The 15,663-nt window shown below is 36.6% G+C and overlaps 3 protein-coding genes across 3 annotated transcripts; all 3 read left to right on the forward strand.

Moving 5' to 3' along the window:
• The first annotated feature begins 414 nt into the window (after positions 1-414).
• LOC120635161 (zinc finger protein 431-like) lies at positions 415-1,470 on the forward strand. Its single transcript, XM_039906095.1, has one exon. The coding sequence runs from the start codon at positions 415-417 to the stop codon at positions 1,468-1,470; it is 1,056 nt and encodes a 351-aa protein (XP_039762029.1).
• Positions 1,471-1,528: 58 nt separating this feature from the next.
• On the forward strand, positions 1,529-12,347 carry LOC120635162 (zinc finger protein 729-like). Its single transcript, XM_039906097.1, has 4 exons — positions 1,529-1,541; positions 5,865-6,905; positions 7,485-8,423; positions 11,500-12,347. Exons 1-4 carry the CDS (start codon positions 1,529-1,531, stop codon positions 12,345-12,347), a joined length of 2,841 nt encoding a protein of 946 aa, XP_039762031.1.
• LOC120635439 (zinc finger protein 26-like) lies at positions 12,235-14,882 on the forward strand. The gene is made up of 2 exons (XM_039906466.1): positions 12,235-12,361; positions 13,088-14,882. The coding sequence occupies exon 2, from the start codon at positions 13,141-13,143 to the stop codon at positions 14,173-14,175; it is 1,035 nt and encodes a 344-aa protein (XP_039762400.1). The 5' UTR covers positions 12,235-12,361; positions 13,088-13,140; the 3' UTR covers positions 14,176-14,882.
• Positions 14,883-15,663: the final 781 nt, after the last annotated feature.

Consider the following 15,663-nt stretch of genomic DNA (forward strand, 5'->3'; position numbering starts at 1 on the left):
AACAGAGTTATATCGAATATTCAATTATGTAACTCATTACTTGACCATCGACAACGTAAACCTTTACAGAAAACAAGAAGTCCTATATGCTCTATGGATTTATTATTCAAGAGTAAAATCACTACAAAAAGAATATCCAAAAATGTATGCCAATATATAAACTAGATAAAGTCTCAGTAAAACAAAAGTGGAGAACAAAACTGGTTTTTATAAAACGTATATAACCTTCGCACGCACACCAGCCAGCCTAGTAACATGTAAATAAGGAAGAGCAAAAAGAGAAAAAAAAACAATAATCTGTCCTGTTTATTTGTAGGACGGCGAGGCACCCGCGCCAAAACCAGTGAGACAAAAACAAAGAATCACAAAGAGACCGATGAAACTGTTGTCGAAATTAGTGACTTCCATAACAGAATGTTCCCCGAACTCCTCAATTTCGGGAGCAACTTGGGCGTTCTCATTGATTGCTCCAACGCAACGCCAATACGCTGCCGAGGCGGCATCGGGTACAAATGCTGTTACTGCAGCGAGGAATACCCCCATGCGTCTGACCTCAAGCAACACAACTTAAAAGCGCACGACGCAAAAACCAGATGCGGTCTCATTAAAGGCAAATATGGAGCTTCATCATTGGTTAAATTGGATATCACGTCATTGCAATGTTCCGAATGCCTCCGCGATTTAGACACTATAGAAAGTCTAATAGACCATCTAACAGAAGACCACGGAAAGGTTATACATAAGGACATAAAGAACTACATCGTGCCCTTCAAATTTCACGGCGAAGAACTCCGCTGCGTAATATGTTTCACGTTATTCAACAAATTCAAAGTCCTCCAGGAGCATATGAGTGCGCATTTCAGGAATTTCATTTGCGATTACTGCAGCGCCGGCTTCGTTACTAGGACTATCCTTTTGAACCACATAAAAGGTCACGAGGTGGGCTACTACAAGTGCGACTACTGTTCCAAGACCTACGACACGCGTCGCAAGAAAAAAGCCCACGAGAGACTTGTCCACATTCACCGGAACATGTTGAACAAATGTGGGTATTGCAACGAGAAGTTTAACAGATTCTCGAAGAAGGAGGAGCATTTGGTAAGAGTTCACGGTGTGCGATCTGTCAGCTTCAACTGTCTGGCGTGCGACAAAACCTTCGTCACCCAAAGAGCTTTGAGGGACCACACCAAAAGAGACCACTTGATGGAGCGTCGACACAAATGCGGCGTGTGCGACATGATGTTCTTTAGGCAGAGCGATGTCAGGAAACACATGGTGAAGCATACTGGGGATAGGATATTCCAATGCGAGGTCTGCCTCAAGTCGTACGGCAGGCGGAATACGTTGCGCGAGCACATGCGTATACATGCGGACGACAGGCGTTTTAAATGCGTTTACTGCGGGCAGGCGTTTGTGCAGAAGTGCAGTTGGCGCGGGCACATGCGTGCTAAACATGGCGAGCAGGTTTAATCTGGAGCGTATACTCTGTGTTAAATGATCAGTGACGCGTACGTCTTTAGTAGTAATTATGGAGGGTAGAGGTAAGGAGAGTCATCTGTGTATATGAAAAAGTGTCGTCAAAATGTATTAAATTAGGATGGCGCCACATTTGCATCAGGGTAACTCTTAAAAGAAGCGCCAAATATAAATATTGTTAGAGTAGGCTTGAAAAATAAACAAGGAAGTATGGAGATACAAGGAAGTAAGGTTATATTTACCACAATATTTTGTACAACGTAAGTTGTTGAAATTCTCAATAATTAACTACTTTAGTCGATAATGACATGAAATTTTTTAACTCGGCATACTTCAATTCATCTACGATTGCTACATTCATACCATACCCTGCGCATCCACCAGCGCCATTGTGGAGGATTTTTGAACTGTTATTTAGCGCAACAACTGGACACTTTTTCAACTTTTCTCCCATATAAGATGACTCTCCTTACCTCTACCCTCCATAGTAGTAATGCAGCTTTTTGTGACAGCTCGTCTGGGCGGCAGAAGTAAGCATGGCGTTAGTATTTCCCCGGACGAGATGTCAAAAAAATCTTAATCCGGAACTTCGATACATTCGGGATTTTGAATTCAACTCGTAAAATCAATTTGTTCTTCCAAATATACATTATAATAATAATAAAGCTTTATTTAATACATCTAAATTTACAAAAAAAGTTTAAATCCTTACAAACTACTTGTGTTAGTAATTGGTTACTTTGATTTTCAATAAATTCTTAAGTTGTGTTAGTATTTTCGTCCTTATGTTGGATGGATCCCATAGGATGGGTGAAAGTCTGCTCCATATCTTTTCACACATTTCTGTCTTGGGCAGCTTTCATCCACTCCGTCCCAGCGATTTTTCTTAGGTCTGCCAACATTCCTTTTACAGCCTGGTCTTACCCATCCCATTTCGTTAGAATTGTAGTCCATCTATTATCTTTGCACCTGGAGATGTGACCATCCCAAATATACAATATCAAGCGTGAACTTTATTTCTGGTTTTCTTTTTGTTTTTTTAACTATGATTTTTTTTTACATTTTATTTGGTACCGACTTTAAAATGTTGTAGAATTTTTGGCGCGATGGAGAAAAATTATGAGAGTGAATTTTTACGATGCGCGCGCACACCGACACCTGAATTCTACATCGTAAAGTTAGTTCTAGGTGACATAAATATGTTGAAGTTGTATATTATAGTATTTTTATATTTAGAACACGTATTTGACAACTCAACTGACAACCGCAACAGTAATGGCGCAGTCACCTGAGAAACAATATTAAAAAACAATTTATGACCATAGAGAAATATAATAACTATTCTATTCATACCAACATTATTTTTTTACTTTTTAGTTTATTTAGCATTTTTATTTAATTCTTTTTTTTTTCTTCTTAATTTTACTTTTGGTTTCGTCGGTGTGCGACAGTACGTGTTATATCACTTGACTCGTCGATCATACTTATACAGCTTACTAAAGATTGACTAAACTACGAAATAGAAGGAAATCAGCCTTCTTTAAGGCTTATCAATTTAGCTATAATTAAGTAGGTACTGCGAGATAGCCCAGTGGTTAAGACTCAGACATCACCTTCGGGGGTCCGAGTTCGAATATGGTGCACGAACCTTTAACTTTTCTGAGAAATTTTGGTTTTAAGCAATTATAATATCACTTGCTTCAACGGTGAAGGAAAACATCGTGAGGAAACACGCATGCCTGAGAGTTCTAAATAATGTTCTTTTACCAATGTCCTATCTGGGTGTCTAAATGAAACACGTCATAGCACTGGTATTGTTTATTTGACACGACTGCCAATGGTGGCGAGAACGGGCGGACTCCCTGGCGGTGTGTCGTCGTGCAATACATTTTGTTGTAATCAGCAAAATGCACTCCACGCGCACATATGTGTCGCTACATTCTCATAGGTGTGTGATGTCCACCGATCCGCACTGGGCCAGCGTGGTGGACTACGGCCTCAACCTCTTCTCATTGTGATCGGAGACTTACCCTGGAGTGGGCCGATAATGGGTCGTGATGATGATAATAAAATATATATAATAATTAAATGAGTATGCGATTGCCTACGTGCTTTTTCCTTTTTAGATAAACAGTAATTTCATACATACATTTTGGCACAGGTATATGCGTGCCAAATCAGCCTTTATTCTTAGAAATTAATTTATAATTAAGGAGTTAATGTCGTTTTAATTGTAGTACAAAAAGAGATATTTTATTGTTTTGTTTATAATATCTATATATATATAAAAAAATGTTATGTTGGTTTGTGTACGCTGCAAAAACTCAGAAAGTTCTGCACCGATCCAGCTGAAATTTTAGCCTGATATACAATTCGCATCAAGGATTGTTTTTATCTAATTTTTGCATTAGTCACATATCCGCGACCGCGAAAGCGAGAAAAACACTCGCTTACATATGTAATGTATTCTTGGTTTTGTTTCTCATTTCTCAACCATTCCATAAAAATGTGCCACAGCGAAGCGTGGCAGGGTACAACTAGTATAATATATAATTATAAAGTTTCATTAATAATAATATATTATGTTAATATTATGCATATAGTTTTTCATTATCATTAGTTAAGACAAATCTGAAGCGGTGATAACGCAGTGAGTAGGAGCCCGACTTCACTTTCGGGGGGCCGAGTTCGAATCCCAGCACGCACCTCATAACTTTTAAAGTTATGTGCGTTTTAAGTAACTATAAAAATCACTTGCTTCGACGGTGAAGGAAAACATTGTGAGGAAACTTGCATGCCAGAGAGTTCTACATAATTTTCTCCAAGGTATGTGGAGTTCGCCAATCCGCACTGTGCAAGCGTGACAGACTACGGCCTTAGCCCCTTCTCAATGTGGAAGGATACCCGTGCCCTGTAGAGGGTCGGTAATGGGTCGATATGATGAAGACAAAACTATCGACTCGGTTTTAATAACTCTATTAGATCACACTGAAATCGAGAAATTCGAGCAAAAAAAGATACCTATCTATATAGATATATATACATATATATGTTATTAAAAAAATATAGTTATAACATATAAAGCAGCATACTCGTATTGTAAAATAAGTTGGGAACATTAATAAATTATTAATTTTCTTAAATGTGCAAAAAAAAATAAACACCGTATATTTATTGAAATTCTCTTAAGGAGCCGAGACAATGATGCCGATAACGTTGCAAGCGTATCTCTAAACTAAATTGACAGGTCTTAAAATAGTGCTATCCTTTTTTACAATTAATATAATAAAAAGGTTGTCACTACATTTAGACAGAAAAGTCTCTCAATTTAATCAGGATTTCCAGATCTTAATGTAGTGACTTGAGCTAAATTGACAGGTCTCAATATAGTAATTTAAAATAAAATGACAGATGTCAATTTAGTATTAAAACTAAAGTGATAATAAATGTAATAATAAAATGTTACTTAAACGAAATTGACAGGGATAAATGTACTGACGTCCCTTTTATTATGTTCTTTTTGGTAAAGGATCACACCATTTTAAAACCTGTCAATTTGGTTTTGGGGATTTGTGTACAACGGAATAAGCACCAATAACTGGCATAAATAACAAAATATAAAGGAGAAATCCATCCAATTTCCATCCATCTCAGCATTGTCCTTGACCTTTTTCTATTAAGCACCTTAAAGCGACACCAATGCTCAACACAATGCTCTAAAGTGCTGTCAGAACTTGTGTGTCAATTTATCGTCTATCTAACAATTGATGACTTGGCAAGGTGGTCAAGAAGCTGTCGCTATTTCTTCTTTATATATCAAGACTTTTTCACAAAAGCATTTGTTTTTGGAAGTTTTAAGGCTCTCGATAATCAAAGAAGAACCCCATTCTCTTACAGCCACATAAGCTTTTAACATTGTTTAATTTGGTCTCCGAATAAGGTCCTCAATATGAAAGTGGGCTTAGACTCAAAATTTCCTCTCTTTATAGAAGTAAAAAAGAAATCAAAGAAGAACACCATTCTCTCACAGTAACATAAGCTTGTCACATTTTTTATTTGATCTCCGAACAAGGTCCACCATATGAAAGTGCGTATAGACTCAAAATGTCCTTTCTTTATAGGAATAAAAAAAGAAATCATAGAAGAACCCCATTCTCTTACAGCTACATAAGCTTTTAACATTTTTTTATTTGGTCTCCGAATGAGGTCCTCTATATGAAAGAGAGCATAGACTCAAAATTTCCTTTCTTTATAGGAATAAAAAAAGAAATCATAGAAGAACCCCATTCTCTTACAGCTTCACAAGCTTTTAACATTTTTTATTTGGTGTCCGAATTAGATCCACCATATGAAAGTGGGCATAGACTCAAAATTTCCTTTCTTTATAGGAATAAAAAAAGAAGAGACAGAGGCAAAGAGAGCGAAAAGAAGTTCACCAAATAAGGTTAAACAAGAGGAAATGAGAAAGCACGGCGACAACATATACACAATGTTCACTTACACGAACGCAACCCCAATACGGTGTAAGAACGACTTTGGTTACGCTTGCTGTTTTTGCACAGATGTATATCAAGAACCTAGCCAGCTCAAAGAACACACGATAGAATGCCATGGTACTGAAATGAAGACTAGATTCATGGATGGCAAACGTCTGGGCGATTATTTGGTCAAACTAGATATAACGAAACTCAGATGTAGCATATGCGTAGCGGAACTAAAAACTTTGGACGAAGCTTTAACACATCTGAAAGAGCACGACAAACCGATGCATTTAGATATAAACAACCACTTAATGCCATTTAACTTCGAAGGCGGCGATCTGACATGTGCGTACTGTAACGTAATGTTTAACAAATTCAAGAAACTACTCGAGCACATGAACCGACATTACAGAAATTGCGTCTGTGATATTTGCGGCGCCGGTTTCATCAACCGCAGCACTTTTACTGTGCACTATCACGGTCACAGCAAGGGTTACTTCCCTTGTCAGCAGTGCCAGAAGGTTTTCGACACTAAACGGAAGCAAAGATCACACGAAATGGCAATACACGTGCACGCACATAAAACATACAGGTGTGGATACTGCAATGAACATTTCAGCACGCACTGGCGGAAGGAAAAACATATAGCTAGTGAGCACGGAGTGAACTTGCGTGAGATAAAATGCCAAGTGTGCGATAAGGTTTGCCTGACAGCGAATTCTTTGAGGATACATATGAAGAGAGATCATTTGAAGGAGAGGCGTTTCGAATGCAAAGTCTGCGAATACAGATTCTTCGGGGCTCAAGAGTTGAGAGAACATACGGTCAAGCACACTGGTATAAGAGATTACAAATGTGATATTTGTTTGAAGTCGTACGGAAAGAAATCAACTCTGCGTGAGCACATACGAATCCACGCCGACGACAGACGTTTCAAATGCGAGCACTGTGATCTGGCGTTTATACAAAAGTGTAGTCTCAATAAACATTTACGGTCGAAACATGGATATTAACAGTAGTTTACTCCGTCTTAACTTCAGAGTCGAAATGTAGTAACACAAATCGATGAATTATTGCAATCAATACCTCATTACTTATAAAATATATTATTCGATGAAGCATTATTTTGTACGCTTCGCATTCTTATATGTTGTTTTCTCTTACTCTATTGTAAGCATTTATTTAAATAAAGGAATTGTCTTTAGCATTTTATATCTCTTTCATTACCATATCACACTCTTTAGTAAAGATCTAAATCCATAAATTGGGTCTCTTTTAAATTTTTTGTCATCGCAATTGAAAGTTTTATACGTTTGGAACTCCTAAATTTCACGTTGGAGATTTAAAGAAACTAATAAGTTTACTTCAATTTCACGTTGGAGATTTAAAGAAACTAATAAGTTTACTTCAATTTTATGTTGGAGATTTAAAGAAATCAATAAATTTACTTCAATTTCACGTTGGAGATTTAAAGAAACCAATAAATTTACTTCACTGGATAATCAAATGTGTATCCTTTGTTTATAGGCCGAGGGGAAGTGAAAGTAAAATTACCCGCAAAAGACACAAATTCATTCAAAGCAATTAAAGAGGAAAGAAACAAACATTTGGATAACATAACAACTATCTTACAAAATACGAATGCCACACCAATACGTTGCGAAAGAGATTCGAGATACGGATGCTGTTTTTGCGCTGAGTTTTACAGAGAACCTGCTGAGCTTAAAAAGCATAATATAACGAAACACCAAAGAGTTTCGGACACCATTATGAGGGGCAAAAAATTGTCCGATTACATCGTCAAACTGGATATAACAGGTCTAAAATGCAACCTTTGCACTCTTCACGTAACTGATCTGACCGAAATGATGGAACATCTTAAAAGTCATAAAAAAACTATCCACGTTGATATAGACAACCACATCGTGCCGTTTATTTTCGAGAACGACGAATTGAAGTGCGCCATTTGCAAGATAGATTTTAACACGTTCCGCAGAGTTTTTCTCCACATGCACAGCCATTACAGAAATCACGTCTGCGATGTTTGCGCTGCCGGATTCATCAATGAGAAATCTTTCGTCGTTCATTACAGGATACATAAAAAAGGAGTTTTCCCCTGTGCGTTCTGTAAGAAAGAGTTCGACACTTACTCCAGGAAGAAAACTCACGAATCTGGAGTGCACACCAATAGCCTTAGGTGCAAATGCAGCTACTGTGGTGAGAGATTCACAAATTCCAGCAAGAAGATGAAGCATATATCGAGCGTTCATAACGTCCGCGTGAGAGATGTGAAATGTAAAATTTGTGGTAAAGGTTGCTCCAGCATGGAATCGTTGAGGGTGCACACAAAACGCGACCATTTAATGGAGAGAAAGTACGAGTGCCAGTATTGCAACAACAAGTACTTTCGACTGAACGAGCTGAAGAATCATTTGATTACGCACACGGGCAACAAACAGTACCCATGTGCGATTTGCAACAAATATTTTGGGAGGAAGTATGAGCTGCGCAACCATAATCGTTTACACGACGAAGGGAAGGTTTTAAAGCGATAGAATTTATGTTACGAAACATATAAACTATACAAAACGATTATGACCCTTACTTTAATATTATAAATGCGAAATTGTGTTCGTTTGTCGTTGCTTAGCGCCTTGAGCTGAGCAACGACTGAGCAATCAATCAAAAGGTTGCCTGAGATTGCTTGCAATAAGGCCGTCTTTGCATGTCTACATTGATTACTGTATAATCCTTACTGTTTCTTTCCCTGTATGTTATACGTGCAATAAAGTGTTTCTTCTTTTTCTACTTCAATGAACTTTATTTTTGGAATAGAATTAGTTGAAAGGACGGAGATTAACTTAGGCCATCTTTTTCTTTATCCCTGCACAGAGATAATTATCTACCCGGGAAAAGGATGAAAATTTATCTTCTCCTACAGCTTTATCAACTCTCACAGCACTGGCGCACTAGTGGATATAATATCCAAACAATATATGTGCAATAATAAACAGGGTTTAACTCTTCCTATTCCTGGTTCCCGTGTTTTAGCTGGCCAAATGCGGATTTGTGGACTCTACACACCTTTGAGTACATTATCGAGAACTCTCAGGTATGCAGGTTTCCTCATGATGTTTTCCTTCACCGTTGAAGCAAATGATATTTTAATAGATTTAAAACGCACATAACTTAGAAAAGTTAGAGGGGCACTAACTTTCGAACTCAGCCCTCTGAAAGTGAAGTCCAGCTCCTACCCAATGCGCTATCACCGCTTATATCACCTTAATGAATGGCATAACTACCTTAAAATAACTGCTATACAAAAAGATCCTCAGGACCTACCAATGCATAATTTGAACATTGTGTTAAAACACATTTAATAAATCGTGGTTACTATACGATTGATGAATTTCGTAAAGAGTGTTTAACAGCAGGTTCCGCTCTTATCTCTCACAAGATAGAAAATTCTATAGATTGGAAACTGTGAAATGATGTTGAAAAAGAGCAATCTGCTGAGTTTCGACCACCGAAACTTCCGAATCCGAGATTCAACCGAGAAGAGCCAGCTAGGTTCTTCTCGGTGGAATCTACCTTCAGAACCGGTGGTACAAGTCACTGCAAACAGACCGACTTGACTTTCCAAAAGTGCTCATAATTATGAGCCTAATTAGGCCTACTTGAAATAAATGAATTTAGATTTTTTTGAATTTACTGTCTTTTAACAAAATAATTGCATTGTTTTCACTTAGATTATTACTGTTTTGTTTGGTTTTTGGAAAGATAATTAAATTAAAGAAGCAGAAATATAGCTTTATTTTATTTTCACAGATTAAGATTTCGAATTCTTAGAAATTTTTTACTGATACTTTCACCAAATTTGGGCGAAAAGATTTTATTAAAAGAAGGGTTGTGTGGTTTTATGAAACCACGGTAAAAGTAAACTGTTTTTCACATGATAGACATTTAACCAAAAATTTTCGGAATAATATTCCATTAAGGGTATAAAAATAGCTTCATCAATCTTAATTTTATACTTGGAAAATGGGAAATGATAAAAGTAGACTAGGTCTACTAATATTTTTATTGAGTGTCTTAGAGTACCTCACAATTATTGAGATGATATACACATTAAAAAACTGAAAACAATATTTTATTATCGTTGTCATTTTGATGCGTTTTCCAATTATTTTCAATCATTCTATTATCAATACCATCTTTATTAGTCTGACAGTTGCTAACTAGAGGAGACCTGTCAACGTGAGTGTACAGCTGTCACTGGCAAGTTATACGTTTATGCAGACTACCCATTGGCAAAGGTTCGGAAAATTAGCGAATTGGACGTCAGTAATTTAAATATTAACTGCCTTTACTTTACGGGTAATAGTTAGACACAGATATATCTTTTTCGGTTATGAGTCATTTGACATTCGAAGGAACACATTTACATTTTATGTCACGGATTACTATGGCAACTGGCAACAACTGGCAACTGTTGCATACTTTTCTTTAGAACTTTTAAAGCGGAACAACTTTGTCTTACACGATTTTATCGAAACTAACCGTTTACGCAGCGGAAGCTCTAAAAAGAGTAAAAAGCCCCGATTTTGAAACATTCTTCATTGGTGCTATGCTCATATTGGTCCTAGCGTGATGATATTATATTATAGCCTTCATCGATATTTATATCTAACACTGAAAGAATTTTTCAAATTAGACCTGATTGCTGATATCATCACGTTCGAGTAAACAAACAAAAAAAAACGCTTCTGCTATATAAATTGAAAAAGAGCAATCTGCTGAGTTCCTTGCTGGCTCTTCTTTGTGGAATCTGCCCTTCGAACCGGTGGTAGAGTAACTAAGAACAGACGTTTAAGTTTTCAAAAGTGCTTATAAACTGTGCCTACTTGAAATTAATGAATTTTGAATATTTTCGAATTTCATCTACACTTAAAACGAAGCCATATTAGTATATAAGATACGTATAAAAAACATTGGAATTATATCTGTTATATCTAGAATTTCTATAAAAATTCCATAAAGATTTATAGAATGCGTTTGATTGTGTCTTACACGAGTCCTTAATTTTTGATGCATGTATATCTTATATACATATATTCACTCAGATAAATGTGTTGTTGAATATTAGTGCGACTCGAGTTTTTTTTAAATACACTTGTAACTTAACGACAAAAAAAAAATACTGTTGGATATTTTGTGAGTAAACTCATGAAAATATTATAATATGTAGGTAGATGTGAATTTTCTTAATATTTTTTATTTAGTTTATTCCACGTTGATTTGTGTGCAATAATACGTTTTTAATACAATATTACCTACGATCTTATAAACGCTTATTAGCAGAAAAATACATATAACAAATATTTCAACTAAGAACAAAGTCATTGTGTAGTGTTGTTCAAGCGTATAACTAACTAAAATTTGATGGATAAAAATTAAGCAATACAAAAAACATTATTTTTGTGTTTTTTTTTTTTCAAAATTTATCGTGTGCTTGTGTTCTTAATTTATACTTTCTTTATAGATAACCAGAGACAAAAAAGAAATAATGAAAAGAGCAAACAAACATCAAAACACCTGGACAATGTTACCACAATCTTGAAGCACACAAACGCAACTCCTATAGGAACTCACGACGAGAGTATTGGCTACGGCTGTTATTTCTGCGAAAACTTTTACGGAAACCCCAAAGAACTAAAAAAGCATACCAAATTTCTCCACTCAGCAGACTTCGATAACGTTATGGACGGCAAAACATTAAGCGATTACGTTGTCAATCTTGATATAACTGGATTGCGATGTAATTTATGCAATCTCAAAGTTTTATACAGCACGCCAAGTTTAGAGGACATGATGCGACATCTCAGAGACCACAACAAAGACGTGCATATGGATATTGAAAACCATTTGATGCCGTTCAACTTCAAAGGCAACGTACTGAAGTGTGTTATCACAAATTGTCAACAAGAATTTAGAGAGTTCCATAAACTTGCTGAACACATGCATTTCCATTATAGGAATTATGTATGCGAGAAATGCGCAATTGGATTCATAAACGAGACTTCGTATCGGGAACATTTAGTTTCGCATTCAAAACGCGATTATAATCGTGAGGACAGTGAAATAAATATCCATACTGCCGACATAAAGACAGCGGTTGAAGTATATTCGCGGACGCTTAAGAATTGTGATTATTGCGAGAAACAATTTAAATTGCAGCGCAATAAAGAACAGCATATGGCGAGCGTGCACGGTAGAAGGTTTCGTAAAATCAATTGTCAGATATGCTATAAATCTTGCTCGTCGCTGGAAGCTTTGAGAAAACATACTAGAAAAGATCATATGAAACGCAAAGCATGGTACACAGGCTAAGCATAACGCCGAAGGTCACTATCACCAGAATTTCTAAATACATTCGATTCTATCTGTCATTACTACATTATAGATTCTATCGTTACTTTCTTCTTTGTATGTTTTTCTATTCATTTGTTTTTGTTGTTATATTTTTTTATGACTATCTACACAATAAAATTTATTTTAATGTATTTTAGTGCTATATTTTCATATCCAAAAGCTGATCGCATTCGATACAAATTTCAAATACAATCAATTCATTTCCCAAATACACTTATCTTGCTATGAAGCGAAAAGGATTATACTTTCCAACTTACTTATTTAACAGTTTTTCTCTCCGGTCAATAACAAATGTGTATGCATTCCTCATATTTTAAATATTTAATAGAAGTAGGTGTTGCGGAATTCTTTGATATAATCCGCGAAAACAGGAAAATCTGTACGGTGTTAGCGTTAAAATTAAATTAAAGTTTTAAGAATTTTTTCAAGCTCTATCCACTCCACACAAGATCTTCCACAATGTAGAGCACATTACTAAAACACTTCGCTCGTTACGCTCCGACGCCTGGGCATCCTCAGGAGACGATAAGCCCTAATAAACGACGAGATGAATACTGTTAGAATATTCATGGAACTGATCTTATTTCATAAACCTACGATCTCTCTAAAGAGTAAAACGTGACATACCACTAAAAATAATAAAGTTAAAGCCAAGGAAGTAAACACCAAAAACTCAAAAAATTGTCCTTTCTCAACAGATCCCGAGAATGCAAGTACAAACAACGCCAAGAAAATTGAAAGGAGCAAGCATATGGATAACATAACGACCCTGTTCAATCACACGAACGCTACGCCCATACGTTCACAGAAAGACATTGGGTACGGATGTTGCTTCTGTAAGAAGTTCTACTTAAAACCGGCCGAACTAAAAGAGCACACAAGACAAACACACCAATCCGAAATACCGAACGTTATGAGAGACAAATCACTGAACGATTATCACGTGAAGCTCGATATAACGAATTTACAATGCAACGAATGCAAGATAAAAATAGATAATCTAGACGATATGATGCGTCATCTAAAAGAGCACAACCTAGATATACATTTGGACATAAACAATCATATAATGCCTTTCAATTTCGAAGGCGACGAATTGCGCTGCACAATTTGTAAAGCGGAATTCAACAAATTCAAGAAGCTCGCTGAACATATGAACAAGCACTACAGAAACAGAGTTTGCGATGTCTGCGGCGCCGGCTTCATAAACGAAAGATCGTTCCAAATACACTTCCAAGTTCACAAGAAAGGCGTTTTCACTTGCAAGTTCTGCGAGAAGGTCTTCGATACGATGGGCAAGAAGAAGTCCCACGAGTCATCCGTGCACATACACTCGCAGATGCTGAGCAAATGCGGGTATTGCAACAAGAAGTTCAAGACCCACAGGAATAAAGAGAAGCATATATCTAGCGAACATGGCGTACGCCTTAAGGAGATCAAATGTAAATTGTGCGGCAAAGTGTACCTGACAGCGAACGCTTTGAGAGTTCACACGAGGCGGGATCACTTGAAAGAGCGGCCGTTCGAATGCCAGCTATGCGATTATACGTCTTACGGGAGCAGGTGTCTTAAGAACCACATGTTGAAGCATACGGGCGTCAGGGATTTCCAGTGCGATGTTTGTTTGAAGTCGTACGCGCGGAAGAAGACTTTAAGGGAACACATGCGGATACACGAGGACGATCGCCGTTTCAAATGCGAGCACTGCGGTCTGGCGTTCATACAGAATTGTAGTTTGAAGGGCCATTTGCGGTCGAAACACAGAGATTTGGTGTCTTCAGTGTAGTGAAATCTCAGAATTAGGAACATATAGAACAAGAACTTGAATCATAAAGAACCTTTCCACTTTAGAAGTGTTTCTCGAACAGCCGGTTAGTTACTTCACACCATTTAGCAGTTGACAGTAGTTAATGGCTAATTCACTCGCTTAATGATTGTAGTTTCTTAGGGCCTTCCTTAATATTCCTTATTCTTTGGTTGAGTCACCCGACGGCTCTTAAAAATGTCAGAACGTGGCAATAAACTGCGGAAATAATCCAACGCTACACCTCGTTTATCAATAAGTGGTAAGGAACTCGCAACGATGTCTGAAACCGTAAAAAAATTCTACAATCATTTTTCTATTTACCTATAGTAGGTATTTTATGGCGAGGGTAGATCATACTTACTATACTTTAGTGAACGTCAGTCGGGCTCCGACCGCCGAGTACGAAGGATGTGCGCTACTTGCCTATTTTGAAATAGCATTAAATAATGACATAGATTTAAATAACTCTGCGTAGTTAATATTGCTCTAGTTTTAACACGTCGATGGTATTTCATTCTGTCGCTGTCTATTGAACTTTTTGCTTCCTGACACATACATAGCATAATTAAATTAATACAATTGACTAGTTCGTAAGTAAATAATTATGAAATATACTCTAAGAATTACATTAAGTTTGTCCATAATAATACCTATATGTTTCAGATGTGTATTTAGTAAAAATAATAAATAAATTATTGTCTCTGGTATTCTGTAGTTTCTTTTACTCTTTTTGCGTAGCCAAGCATTATTAAACCTTATTGTTATATATATATTTTTTTACACAAAATTTAATTATTGCAATATCTATAACTGTTTTTAATCTATCGCAAAGTTTTTCCTGTTTATTGCACAAAAGTCCCGCAAATATTTTTGATGCGCTGCAGAAGCCCCATCAATACTCTGAAGCCCCTCAGTACCTTACGACTTCGTCCGCGTATAAGTAAACCTTAAAAGACAGACATATGCTGTTACGGACTTTTTTTTATAACCTTTAAAGGGAAACAGCTTGTCAGACATGATTTTATCGAAACTTTAACCGTTTACGCAGCGCACGCAGCGAAAGCTCTCAAAAGGAAAAATACCTAGATTTTGAAACATTCTGCATTGGTGCTTTGCTCCTATTGGTCTAAGCGTGATGATATAAAGCCTTTAGTCTTCCTCGGTAAATGGGCTATCCAACACTGAAATAATTTTTCATATAGGACCAGCAGTTCCTGAGATAATCACGTTCAAGTAAACAAACAAACAAACTCTACAGCTTGATATATAAGTGTAAGATACTACACCCACGAGCTAAGCTTAGCTTAAGCTTCAATTTTTTATAGATGCGTAAGTATATTTCATAAGGAATCGCCCATAAGAAATATCAAATCAAAAATATAATTATATCATAAACATAATCAGATTATGAGAAAAACAAAAAATCTTTAAGCAAATGTGACCGAAATGAATATAAAAAGGGAGTAG

Source organism: Pararge aegeria, chromosome 26 (genome assembly GCF_905163445.1).
Source record: "Pararge aegeria chromosome 26, ilParAegt1.1, whole genome shotgun sequence".
Lineage (NCBI taxonomy): Eukaryota > Metazoa > Arthropoda > Insecta > Lepidoptera > Nymphalidae > Pararge > Pararge aegeria.